General features: G+C 41.3%; 1 protein-coding gene across 1 annotated transcript in view; it reads right to left on the bottom strand.

Moving 5' to 3' along the window:
- Window positions 1–12,286, bottom strand: part of akap12b (A kinase (PRKA) anchor protein 12b) — a 45,928-nt gene extending 33,642 nt beyond the window's left edge. The window contains exon 1 of the mRNA XM_084001071.1: window positions 12,009–12,286. Coding sequence (XP_083857197.1) covers window positions 12,009–12,158 — 150 coding nt within the window. The 5' untranslated portion in view covers window positions 12,159–12,286. The remainder of the gene's footprint in view (window positions 1–12,008) is intronic.
- Between the last annotated feature and the right edge of the window lie 1,320 nt (window positions 12,287–13,606).

The raw sequence follows: 13,606 nt of genomic DNA on the forward strand, positions 1-13,606 counted from the left end.
TCCCAAAACAACATTTATTTTCTATCAGCACATATGACAAAGACTTTGTTAGGTTGCATACATTCCTGAAAGTGTTGTAGCAGTTGGAAATCTTACCTTAGTGTGACTATCTGAAGCTGTATTTTACATTGTCTTTAACTGTTCAAATATAATCATACTTCACCTCTTGCCTCTATTGTATAATTGCAATATAGTGTGATACTTTTAAAAAGTCAACTAAAAATTGTTTTGTTTTGTTTTGTCTGATTGGAGCAAATGGAACAAGATCAAAACACAACATTGACATCATTATCACTATGTGAGCAGTCGATTGCCACATTTTTGTGACCATGCTGAGATTTTGCTGGTTGACAAGTCAGAAACACACACCAGGATGGCCGAGTGGTTAAGGCGTTGGACTTAAGATCCAATGGACATGTGTCCACGTGGGTTCGAACCCCACTCCTGGTAAAGTCTATAAAAAAATCACTAATTCAACATGGTTGCCAGATGACACAACATAAAAATACTTGCAAATCCTTTGTCACCTCATATGAATGCTCTTAGTGTGCGAGTCGGGATATCAGAGCGAATGGGATATGACATAAACTCATTAGTGTCCTTGTTTGCCCTCAGTGTGACTTTTATCCTCTGCAAGTAAAGATAAAACATGATGTCTTTCACCATGTGACATGGGATGGAGGTTTCAAGCTCTTCCACTTCAAAAGCATTCGACTCTGGGCGGGTAAAGAAGCCATGGTCACGACATAATACATGTTTAATGGCCAGCCTTCACATCTTCTGCCAAATATAGCAGGAAAAGGATGTGGATCAATAGTTGCCCAGGAACCGTTGCCACAGGAGTTAAAGGAGAATATTTCTGGCCATAATGTGCATTTAAAACATGTACAGCTGTAGCGTGTTTGCACATGTTAGGACAGTTGAGGTAAATCTCGGCCAATTCATCTTCAGTTTGATGGAACCTCAAATTAAATAAGCCCCTATCTGCTGTTCGTAGGGGAAGTTTTGTGTTTCGTGCAGATCTTTAGAGTTGTGCCAGCATCTTGTTCCTAGTCATGTCTTTTTAAAGAGGGGTTTCTCACATGTTGCTGGGAGCCATTTAATTTTAACCAAGTTAAATAGGACATGTGAAAGAAATCAGCTTTAAAAAAAAAAGTCTCATTACTTTCATTGGTCTGCTTAACAGAGCAGGAACAGTATATGGGTTTTAGCCAGCTAATGTGATTATCTAGTCTAAAAGAACGTGAATGGCCTCATCACAAACAAGCACATGTCAAGTCATGGTGGCTTCTTGCCTCAATCATGCACAAATCTCTGCTACAGCTTGGAATATGAGTTTGATATTATCACAAATGTGCATTATTATTAAGAAATAGTGTCCCGTTAACTTAGAAATATTAGGGAAATTCACAGACAATGAGTATACACTGTATAAGCAGTGAGCAGTTGTTTGCCATTTAAAACAACATTTCCATTCAGCGAAAATGAGTGAGCAGTGACCACCTTATTGACTTTGCTGTATGTTTCTAATTATCCTGAGACAGCGGTGGGCATCATAAGACACTACTTAAAGAGTCCAAACACAACAGTACGTGTACTGTATGGGTTGTGACGAAAGCGCTTACACGTTGTGGCGACACGATTATGTCAAACGTGGCAGGGGCATGTTGTGAAGTGTTTCGCAATCATAACGTGACATAACATTTGGAGGCAGATACACAAAGATACAGTAGGAGTACACTGCCACATGAGAAGTTCAGAACACCCTCATTTTTGTTTTGTTTTTTGTTGAAATGTCTGCAGTAAATTATCTTAAATTGTAAAAGGTAAGGGTAAAAGTACTCAAAAAAGATTTACATTCCACAGGAAACAAGGCTTTTCAGTTTTCCTGAAGGAAGTAAACGAAGTTAAAAAAAGGAAACGAAAAGTTAAACACCTCCTTCCAGGTGCCAGAAATTAAGCAAAGCCTGCGAACTATAGTTCAGGCAGCCGATGTCACATGACATATCTCATGCAATCATACACACCCTACCAATTTGGCGGTCTATTTAAGATGGCAGCATTACACAGCTCTACCCTATTTCTCATCACTCCCATATACTTTAATGAAATCCTATTCTCAGGGAGTGATGAGGTCGGAGCCTTGACGCCAAACTTAAATGCATAATGAAGAATTACCGATTATTCATCATTTAGCATTTGTTTTAATAGTTTCTCTGCACCCTGGCCTTATGGCATCGGTGTGGGCTCCATGTGATAGTGTTTCCTCACCTGGTTCCTCTGTGCTCAGCCACATGTTTGTGCTACTGTGTGTGTGTGTGTGTGGGGGTAGTGCATGAGTGGGTATGTGTGTGTTGGGTAGTGGGGGCATTGCTTTTAACTATCTGAAGCACTTTGTTCTGCACATCTGTATGAAAAGTGCTTTATAAATAAAGATTGATGTGATTTTATTTTAAGTGCTAAATGGAACGAACAATGTTTGATTTCTTTTGCAGAAACACCATCACAACTGTGCAGCTGCTGGATGAGTCAGGAATCATGGTTGTATCTGAAATCTTAATGAGCATTGGTTGTATACTGTTTTTCATGATGCATTGTGGGGTAGTATGAGTCCTCTATAGGAAATAATCATCCTCACTCATTCTGACAACACTACAAATCAGTGAACTCCCTGTCTAGTGGACTACGCAGGGAGTGGTGAGTGATTTTGGACGCAGCCTTAGATTCAGTTTTTGAATCTCCAGTTGTTTATTTGTTCTAGACTTTAATTAACAGAAACACGGAGACAATGAATTGTGTAAAAAAGCTGGAACGGCTGTTACATTTCTGATCAGTAGATTTAGCGCCATAATAAATGTCCCTGATGGAAATGCTGCCTCATAAAAAAAATATGTTTATACAGAGAGACCAGGACAGTGTTGACTTTCTTATTATTTAATCACAAGAGTGTTTTATGTAAGTGATAAGTGTTTTTATTAAATCATGAAGCAGACCTTCATTTTCATGTAGATAAAATAAAGTGAATTATTAGTGAATGTTTAGCAGAAACGTTCTGTATGAAAACCTCACAGCTACAGTACATTCATCAAAAATATTTATCTCAAAACATTTTCATTGGTGGAAATTAGCCGTGTATGATGGAAATCTCACAGGACAGTTGTGCAGAGAGAATCATGTAGTATTTATCATAACATTGTTGTTATTTCTGTCCTTTGTTTTCTTAGTTTCTCTCCCTAAGTTTCAGATATTTTCTTATTCTCCTGCACAAGAGATGAAAGTGTTCTGTCTGATTGGGGATGGCATAATTTTTACATTTCATGTCAGCTAGTATAATGTCACATAAATTACATTTTATATTTTTATTGTGTTTTTTTATGTCTTATTCTCCAGATGGAGGAAATGTAAAATATCTTTCCTGTGTGTGTGTGTGTGTGTGTGTGTGTGTGTGTGTGTGTGTGTGTGTGTGTGTGTGTGTGTGTGTGTGTGTGTGTGTGTGTGTGTGTGTGTGTGTGTGTGTGTGTGTGTTGGAGTTACAGCATGAAAAGGAAATATTCAAGTAAAACCCCTGAATGTTGCACTGAGGTGCAGAACTTGAGTTCATATGCCGAGTCACCTTCCAGCAGTGCTGAGTCACCTTTCAGCAGCACCCGGTTTCTCACTGCGACTGGATGAGCTCTGTAATTTACGAGACATGTATTTGGTCCGCACATTAAATCTGACACCTCAGCTGTGGAGATTGGAGCCACTACAGTGCAACTCATGAGTCGGCTATGATTCACTATTTGTCCTTCAAATGATCCGACTCCAACCAGCACCAAAGACACACCGTTATAAAACACACACACCCCACCCCCACATGCCCACACACACACACACACATACATGACCTCACACATCCTCCACTGTGATGCAGTGATGCAGTTTAGTGCTGCATCAGGACCAGGGCTGATGAAAAATGGATGATGTGCAAAAAAGAGAGGGAAGGCAGCGGGAGGGGTGAACAGGTTCATGAGAGAAGGGCTGGGCGAAGAGACGAGGAACACTCTGAATAACAAGGTTTTTCTTTTTCATCTTTTTAAGTATATGTGGCTGGAGCTTTCTGGTGCCAAGTGGTTCTTTTTCTGACAACAGAGATTGTTTAGTTGTTTGTTCTTGTACTTGAAATGACTCGTGCTTTTTCCTGACAAAATTATGTTCTTACTCAGGACAACAAATCCACCCATTGGCTCGTCTGTGCAGGGTCGAGTGGCTGGAGCCAATCCCAGCTGACCCAGGGCGAGGGGGGGGGGGGGGGGGGGGGGGGGGGCTACAATCTGGACAGGTCTATCACTGGGGCTAATACATTCTCATCTATAGGTAATACAGAGTCACCAAACAACCTATTGTGCATGTTTTTGGACTGTGAGAGGAAGCTGAAGCACCCAGAGAGAGAGCCCATGGAAAACATGAAAACTCCACCCATACAGGCCCAATAGCTGGGGATCAGACCCAGAGCCACTGTACCACCAGGCCGCTCCAGCATAACACAGCTAAAACCACTTAGGCAGCAAATATGCCACTAACAATCACATCTGAATCAAATCTATTACACTGACATTTACAATTAGCCACGTACTATATGTGTATCTCCGCTAACAACTAACTAACATGAATGTATGTATTTATATTATGTGCTATTGTATTTCATATCTGTTTTGTTTTTTTGTTTCTTACATGTAAGGTGACCTTGGGTGTTAGAAAGGCGCAAACAAATAAAAATGTTATTATTATTATTATTATTGTGAACACATGGGTAGTTCGAAAGCTACAGATTTTTGTTTTTCTATTAGAAGACACTTCTTCATAAGTTTTGTTCTGCTCTGTGTAAATGTTACTGTGAGCACTATGGGGTAGAGAGCCATTTTGGTGCAGACAAAATGGATGCTTTGCATCTCCACTTTAGTTTTTCCAGAGTAGAAGCTAACAGGTACATTGAGGAAAGATTAGAAGATGAATCATGGACCAAAAAAAGAAAAAAACAGAAGAGGGTGAAACAACAGCAGATGCAAGATGGGTGAGTGAGTCCACAGAGGCTTGTGATGTAATGGAGGTAAGATGTTATTTTGGGCACAGTGGAGGAGCCAGCACAGACTCCAACAGTGACTGTTTTTGAAATATTGAACATGCTAAAAACCGAGAGAGTCCTCTTCTCTGATGAGAAACTCATGGCTCGTCAGTTGTTAACTTACAGACATCAAAAAGGGGAATAAATAACTTTATCTGAAAGCCGCAAAATCATCCAACAATCCACTGTTTCATGCACAGACGATGGGTCAGTTAGAAGTGGCTTGTAGCTTTAACTATTCTGAGCAGTCTCCTTGAGAGATGAACAAAGGAGTTATTGTTTTATCAGGAAGATCTAATTATGCAATAACAAGCATCCTCGTCTATTCATGTGAAAATAATCTTTTGCCTCTTAAGGAAAAATATCAAACCAGATTTTTAATTTGAGGAAACAAACACCTTGAAAAAACATGGAGGAGATGAATCTCTGTGTGTAAATTAGGGCGCTTACGTGGCGCGGCTTCCCCAATCATAATGATTGATCGGGACTGAGTAGCTCTAACAGTCCCATTGGGAGAGAGTGGAGGAAGCCAAGCCTCCATTTGGCCAGATCGGGGATATTCGATAACACATGATCACCACAAGACAGCGATTCTCAGGAAGGAAAACCCCCTCTCACACCTCCAACATCACATCACCACTGTCGAGGACTGTACGGTCATGCAGAGTCATTTAATGCATAACTGAGCAACAACAACAGGCAGTGTAGACACAAAGAAGTGCCGTCCTGTTTAATATTACATAACATTTTGATGTTGATGCCATTTTGGGCTTTTGATATTGTCCCTCTGACTCATTATTAGATCTACTATTGGGTCTAATTTGAAGTGGGCTGAGAGGAGAGAGGCACAAAGGAGCGCTGGGTTTTCACGTCCTCAAACGCACGTCTGTTTATTTTCTTACTATAATAGAGCTGGCACTGATGCTGAGAGATGGGAGATAGGCAGCTGGGAATTAGCAGAGACACACTTCCTGTTTCTCCTCAACATGACTGAGAATAAATAAGAATTATACATTTAATTTGATTTCCTTTTTGGGTAAAAGAAATCACGATGGAGAGTTATCAAGCGGTTGTTAGTTTGTTATCATGACTCTTGATAAACAATCTCTGCTTTAAGTTAACACTGTGCACGGTTGAGTTACAGTCACGGTGATTATCTTGTCTGTGAATTTGCCCATGGAAAACTTCCTGCAGCTTAAATTGCATTCATCTGTTTTCATACCATACACTTCATTTATTTTCCTCATACAGAATAAGCTTTGTCATATGGACTCTCTCCTCTAATTGAATTACTTTGATTCTTCCTTCTTGTTGTTGTTGTTGTCTATGGCGGAGCTCAACCCACGGCGCAGTAATTCACTCCTGTCTCAAAGATGCGACTGCAAAATGTAAAAGATACAAACCAACAGGAGGATGTGTTTGCCCAAACGGCATTTACTGAAAGTGGAAAAGAAACGCAGGTGTCTCTCATTTTCAGCCGTTTGCTTCAATGCCAACATTTAAGATTCATAGGTTTGGTTTTAAAGGAGGGGCTTTAACTTGTTTTCAGAAAACATGATGCATCACCTCACCTCCAGCTTTCATCTCTAATCTACTAAACTAACTTTATTTATCTTCTCCAAAAAAAAACAGAGCTTAGTTTGGGCAAAGCCCCAATTTCTGCTTAGATCTGTTTAGGTTGTTGTTTTTGTAAATGCGAAAAGTGCTGACTCAGCAGAACGAGTGGATGAAAAGCATGTTTTTTTTTTTTTAGAAGAAGAAGAAAAAAAACAAAACTGAGTGACTGAAAGTAAACAAAGCAGTTAGCCGGAGTGGAAAAACGAATCTCTCTCTTTTTTTTTCTCCCTCTCCACAGATTTGTGATGTGATTCCTGAGCTCAATCGGTTGATTCATCTGCCTTCGTGTCATACTCCCCCCTCCTCACTCCTCCTTCATCTTCCCTCTCTCCCTCTCTGTTTCTGGACCCCCCCACCCGGTCCCCCTTTTCCCCTGCCCACCCAAAATGGTGCTCCTCCCTATGCTGGTTCCTTCCTCTTGTTTTGGGCCGCTGCACACAGGGGGCCCCATCATGGCTTGTCCCTCCGTCCCCCAGCCCATCCTCAATGGATCCTCTGTCCGCCCCCTCCCTCCCCCTCCCTCCACTCTCTCTGTCTCCCTCTGCTAAACAGGATAATCAGAGCCACGGCAACGTCTGATCAGCCGCAGCTCATTATACAGGAACGTACGAGCCTTAATCAGCGAACAGTGCCTTACATAACGTGATGCTGGATCATTGGAGTCACCCGCTGCTGCTATTGTGAACCTGACATGTGATGCAGGTCTCATGCTCAGGTGGTTATTTGTGATGCGTTTGCTATTGATTGTCTGTGTGCGTGTGTGGGTGTGTGTTTGTGTGGTTTCCTGTAGTTTTAACAGTTGTGTGTACAGAAAGCTGATGTGTAAGAGAGGGAAGGAGATTCGAAGAGTGTGCACACAAGTACAGTACAGGAAACTTCTCTTTTTAATCAAACATAGAGCCTCTCTATTTTCAAAAATCGACTTAAAACATTCCTTTTTATTAGAGCATATAATTAGGGATCTGAGTTTGGCATATTTTTATCTTTTTTATTTTTTTATCTTCCTAAAATTGATTTGTTTTTAACTTGGCCTAATTTTACTCGAATGATTGTTTTTGTTTTATCACTGCTATTGTTTTATTGCCACTGTGTATTATTACTGCCTGATTGTGTTGATTAATACTGTTTTTAATTGTTTGATGATTTGTTTAAAGCACCTTGAGATGCATTTCATGTATGAAAGGCACTATATAAATAAAATTATTATTATTATTATAGAGATCTTTTAAAAATGACAGTGAAACATTTTCCTGAAAGACTTCAGGTAACACCAGTGTGAGATTTTCCTCATGCGCTTGAAGAGAGCAACGTGACACCTGCTGGGAACTTAAGGGTTTAACTACTTCCCTGTTTGCTGTGGTGATGTCACCAGGTATATGAGTACACTGTGACATCACTGTTGTGAAACTAAAGAGGGCGGTGTTCTTGTGCTTCCCGTAAAGCCAGTGTGACAGATTTTATTCAGCGTATTGTGCACAAGCAAATCACAGGAGACGGGCAATTTAATTTAATTTAAAGGGTACATTTACATTTCACTTCGGCTTGCCAAGCTGAACCTCTGGAGCCCAGACAAATTTAAGTGTCTGTGTCGTGCGTGCGCTCCGTCTGCCAACAGGAACACTGATTTTGCTCTGATTGGATATGGAGGATTGATTATTCTTCTTTACACATAACTCATGCACGGAGATGATTGTGTTTGTGTGTCTTTGCAGACCTGTAACTCCAGACTCGCTAAAGACTTTAGCAATAATTGAATAGCTGCTGAAGAGTAGATTAAGCGAGAGATAAGCAGCACGTTGTGGTGAACGGTTTGTCGCTCCATACATTACAAGCACAGTAACTTTGACTGTTATGCAACAGAATTTGCCAAAAAATTAGGGGAGAGAGGAGACTTGGGAAATAAATGAAACACACACACACACACTCACACAGGCTGAATGAGTTTGTGTTTACAGTATGTTTACATATGATCTAATAAATCCAGTCTAACAGTCTGGAGATGATTGTAACTCATTTAAGCCTCTTAACCAGATTAAGACCATAAAATAAGCATAAAAATCACAATCAAACCTTAGAGCATGATTTATATCTTTGTTTTGAATCCATAATTTAACAGAATCATATCCGGGTGCTTGATATTTGTTAATTTTTGGCCCTAAAGGCAAAATATGTCATAAAGAAGTAGTCTAATATATTTAAATGAGTTAAAAACAACATAATTAACACAATGTTTCTGCACTATAGGTGGCACCATTACGAGCAACAGACAGGGAACTCGTGTTTCCGCAAACCATGTAAACATCCACTTGTGTTGGGATCTTAATGTGATTATTTTGATAACACTTGAGGCTGCTGGAGACACGGAGGTATGAGGAAGGCGGGTCGGCAGCGGTGGTGGCGGGAGAGAGGGAGAGAGAGAGAGAGAGAGAGGGGCATTGCTAAGATTCCTCTGCGGAGTGAAGAGGATATTTATCGACCGTGTATCAAACAGTACGTCTGCATCTGTTTCAACCAAGCATGAGAGGCACCAGTCCCAAATAAATTACTTCAAAAGTCACAGTTTTCATCATGGATAAGTTTGTGTCATTTAGAGAGAAGACGTGATGCTGTTCAATCTTTTCTCTGAGATGGTTCAGGAATAAAACGTCCTGTGCTTACAGCCAAGGTCAAGATCCTCCTCGGTGCTCGAAAACAAAGTGTGCAGGCCAGAGCATCCACCGTTCACTAGAAATGTCTCTCAGCCAGCTTCCTAAACGAATCAGCTGATTAATCGATGCCTGAATTAATGGGAATCCATTGTCACAATCAATAAAAACTCAAGTGGTTTCGAAATGCCAGAGGGGCTCTGGACAAAACCAGCAACATCTCCATGGACTTCAGGAAGTTGTGCCATTTTCAGTCTTTTCTGACACTCTCAAAACAAAAAGATTAATCAGTTAATCAAAAAATAATGATAGGTACTGGTGGATATGGTATTGATTATTATTCACAGTCAGTTTTCAGGATTGTTACACCCAGCTCAAACAGCAGCTGTATGAGGTACTCAAGCGTACATTAATCATATGCTGCAGTGTGGATGTGTTACAAACAATGTGAAACAAACACACACTCAGTGTTACTTCAACAACAGAGAATCATCAAGAGCTAACAACATCTGTCATCTTCACTTCTGCCCACTGGTCAGTCTCATCAGTCTGGTTGTGAACTTTACGACAAGAATCTCCCAAACAGATCCATAATTAACTTCAGTAACACCAATAATAAAAGCTGTGGATTGATAAATGTATTCCGTGGCTTGGAGAATTTCTTAGATTTATATACAAATGGAGTAAAATGGTTGATTATCTCTTTGATATCCAAGTGCTTTGGCTGCTGATCAACCTATACTGATTTGGAGAGAGAGAACAACAACAGACTGGCTGGCACGCAGAGACATTTTGTCAAAAATGGTTACAAACCTCGTATCTATCACCCAAACCATCTCCCTCTGTCACAGCTGGAATCACAAAACACAATAGTGGCACTGAAGTCAAACGACTCGCAGCCTTGAAACTCTTCATATCGCACATTCCAATGTCACTGGCAAAATACGAGGGAAAACACAGCCACCGGGACGATGATACCTGAGATAACAGCTCAAGGCTTAACAAAACACCCAACTGCCACACATGATGTCAGTTCACTGGAAAACAACCGCACAAACACGCCAGTGTGTTAAAAACACGAGCGAGCCAATGACACACGTCTCGGTGGAGTGAACAAGAATGAACAAATGTAGCTATGATCCAAATCTCGACCAGATGTTAAGCCCTTTGTGCCTCCTGCCTCTCCCTCGGTGTCATTTGACCTTCCTGGTGACCTTTCAGGAAGAAGGACAGGCCACAAAATCTGACCCCTCGACCTCCCGCCTATAAAAAAAGTCAATAAATCCAATAGTGTATACGAGGCGTGAACAGAGCAGGTGGCGAAACATACACAGTCATTAGTGGGCACTTTCCAAATATTCATTCACACCGAGCTGAGCAATTTACACAAAGGCAACAGTGCGGAGTCGGCAACATGCCTCAGATGATGGCACCTGGATCCCAACATAGCTGCACGGCTGACGAAATGAAAAGAGCACGATGACTGATGCACACATTCATTTTAGAGCCTGTGTTCGTTTCAGTGAAATATAGAAAACTGTTGGTTTTGATGAAGAAATGAAGCAAAAAGCAGATTAATGGGCAATAAAACAACTGTTTGTTCCTGCTGTATTTGAAAGAAATTTTGGACCTCTGCACAGAATGAGACAAAAACTATAGGTCATGATGGTTAAATTCAGCTGTTGGTTTTAAACAATTAGTTTTTTGTGACTTCTACAACAACGATATTTGTGTTTTTACATATTATTCCATTTCTTTCTCTATTTTTTCCTCTTTTTTCCCATTTCTGCGCATGTTTTTGTTCTTGTTTTGTATTTTATATGTGCAGTAGAATGACCCCCAAAAAAAGAACAATCCAGTTTAGTCACCATGTTCAGTGGTAATTTAAAAATATATATATTTATTTAATTATGTATGTATTATGTTAAATGTATGGTAAATGTGTGCTTATTTGGAGGGGGGGGAAGCACCAGGAACAAGTGCATGATAAAGCAGTGCAATCAAGAGTGACCTGGCTATATGAGCCTGTTGTTATTGTGAGTGTGTTACAGTCTAATTCAATCACACGTCACGACTGCACTGCTCTCTTCTCTTGGCCCAAGTCCAAAAATAAAACCAGATTTATATGTGGTTGCGCTTAATCCAGAGAGTTGCTGAGGAACAGTCAGAGCCAGCAGGTGCCTGTGAGGCTGTAAAGCTGAGCTGCTGTAGTTTTTATCACCGCGGGGGACTCACTGACTGCAGACAACTCGACCCATTACTCAGCAAAAAAAAATAACCAAAACGGTGTTAAGGCGCACATGGAGGCAGAGTAGAGCGCTGCGGCACTTGATGCGCACCAAGGGAGGCGCACAAGATTTAGAGCGGGGGGGAGAGGGGGAGGGGAGGAGGTGTGTGTGTGCGTGCGTGTGGGGGGTGACGACAGGTAAACACACACAGGTAAACTGACTGATGTAGAAAATAAAACGCCTCTGCAATAACAAGCGGATGTTGCAGCAAGGTTGTTGTGTGACGTGACATAATATTGCGGTTACAGGTTTTCTTTTCTTTTTTCTGTTTGTTTGTTTGTCTCCGTGCCCAGTGCGTCGTGCACTGTGCACAGAGCTCTGTCTGGGCCGAGCAGGCGTCAGTAAGGGCGGTACCTTGCTGTCGAGGACGCTGCCTTCCTCCTGGAGCACCTTCACCACCTCCGAGGCTGAAGCTGAGGCTGAGACTGAGTCTGAGGCTGAAGCTGAAGCTGGGGCATCCTCCTGGCTCTTCCCGTCCCGCTGCACTGAGCTCTCTGCTCCCATGGCGCACACGAATCACGAAGGGTGAACTAACTCTTCTCGACTTTGGCTTATTATGCGATCAGAATCAAACGGGACCAGCTTCCCTCCGCAAAACGCGCGGCACATTCACGACCAGGATGGCACGACTTAGAAAAAGAAAGCGAGTTATCCAAAGGGTCCAGCTCTACAGTGCAGCTCCGCCCCGGGGTGGCCTGAATCTGGAGTGATGAAGTGTGAGGACCGGCAAACTCTTGTAGGACACCCCCCTCCTCCTGCTCTTCCTCCCCCTTCTCCACCTCCAACACCTCCTCCCTTTCGGTATCACATGGGGCTCCGGTGCGCCGCGGCACGCCTTGCAGCAGCAGCAGCAGCATCAGAGACGGTGCTGATGGAGGACAGAGTGCTAGAGAGAGAGGTGAAGGAAGATAAGAGGAGTTAATAAATGAAATGAAGGATGATAGCGCTCAGTGCTGCTTAGTCGCTTTAAGCAGTAATTAGATCCATTCTTAAGATTGGTAAATTAAATCTGAGTCATTATAAAACGCAAGTCTCTGACACTTGGGAATAAGGTTTGCAGGAATCTTCTGTAAATATCAAGCCCTTACAGAGAGGAAATGAACTTTTTCAAATCATATATATTATAGGTAAACTGCATTGATTTGTCACATGATGCAAGAAATAAATGATTTGTTTAGAAACACATCATAAATGGTATTGTGTCTTTAACTCACCAAGCCTGTGATGACGGCAGAATAAAGGTTTTGGTTATAAAACACAAAATAAACTCTGGATTAAACATTTTTGTCAATCTTTTTTTTTTTTTTTACTACAACTAACGTGAACCCATAGAAACAGGTTTATGTTAGTGGAGTGACTATTGGTCATTTCACATCATAAATCTCTATGCTGCAGTGTGTGCAGCATTTGAAAATATGAAGACAGCTGTGGGGTTGTTTCCTCGTGCTGCCAGGCCACTGCCAGTGAAATCAAATGATTTCAGCCACACCCACTCAGTCCTGATGCAGCAGATTAGCTCAGACTTTGATGGTTGAACTCTTCATGAATCATTTTTCTCCACATCAGCTTTGATCCTCACTCATTTTGTCTGACTAATGTGAAATTATTAGTAGTCTATGCTTGCTTTAAATCACAGTGGATGCCATACTTTTACCATATTGGATTTTGTGATAGCAGAAGGAGCTCATACCAAAAAGCTATAGCCTACAATCTTTTCAAACACTTCAGCATTTCCTCTCTCTGTCTCTCTCTCTCTCTTATCTCACTCCTGTGGTTAACAAGGTCAGGTAACATCTGCTCTAACATGCAAATCCACTTTTGTGGCGATGTGGTCAGTCTGTTTCACATCTCAAAGCTTGTTCTGTTTCTTGTGCGTTATGTAAAAACACATTTCATTTCAGTGATCATTACCAATTTCTTACTCATTTTCAATCTTTTCTCCTGTCTTTTTA

Source organism: Trachurus trachurus, assembly GCF_905171665.1.
Source record: "Trachurus trachurus genome assembly, chromosome: 24".
Lineage (NCBI taxonomy): Eukaryota > Metazoa > Chordata > Actinopteri > Carangiformes > Carangidae > Trachurus > Trachurus trachurus.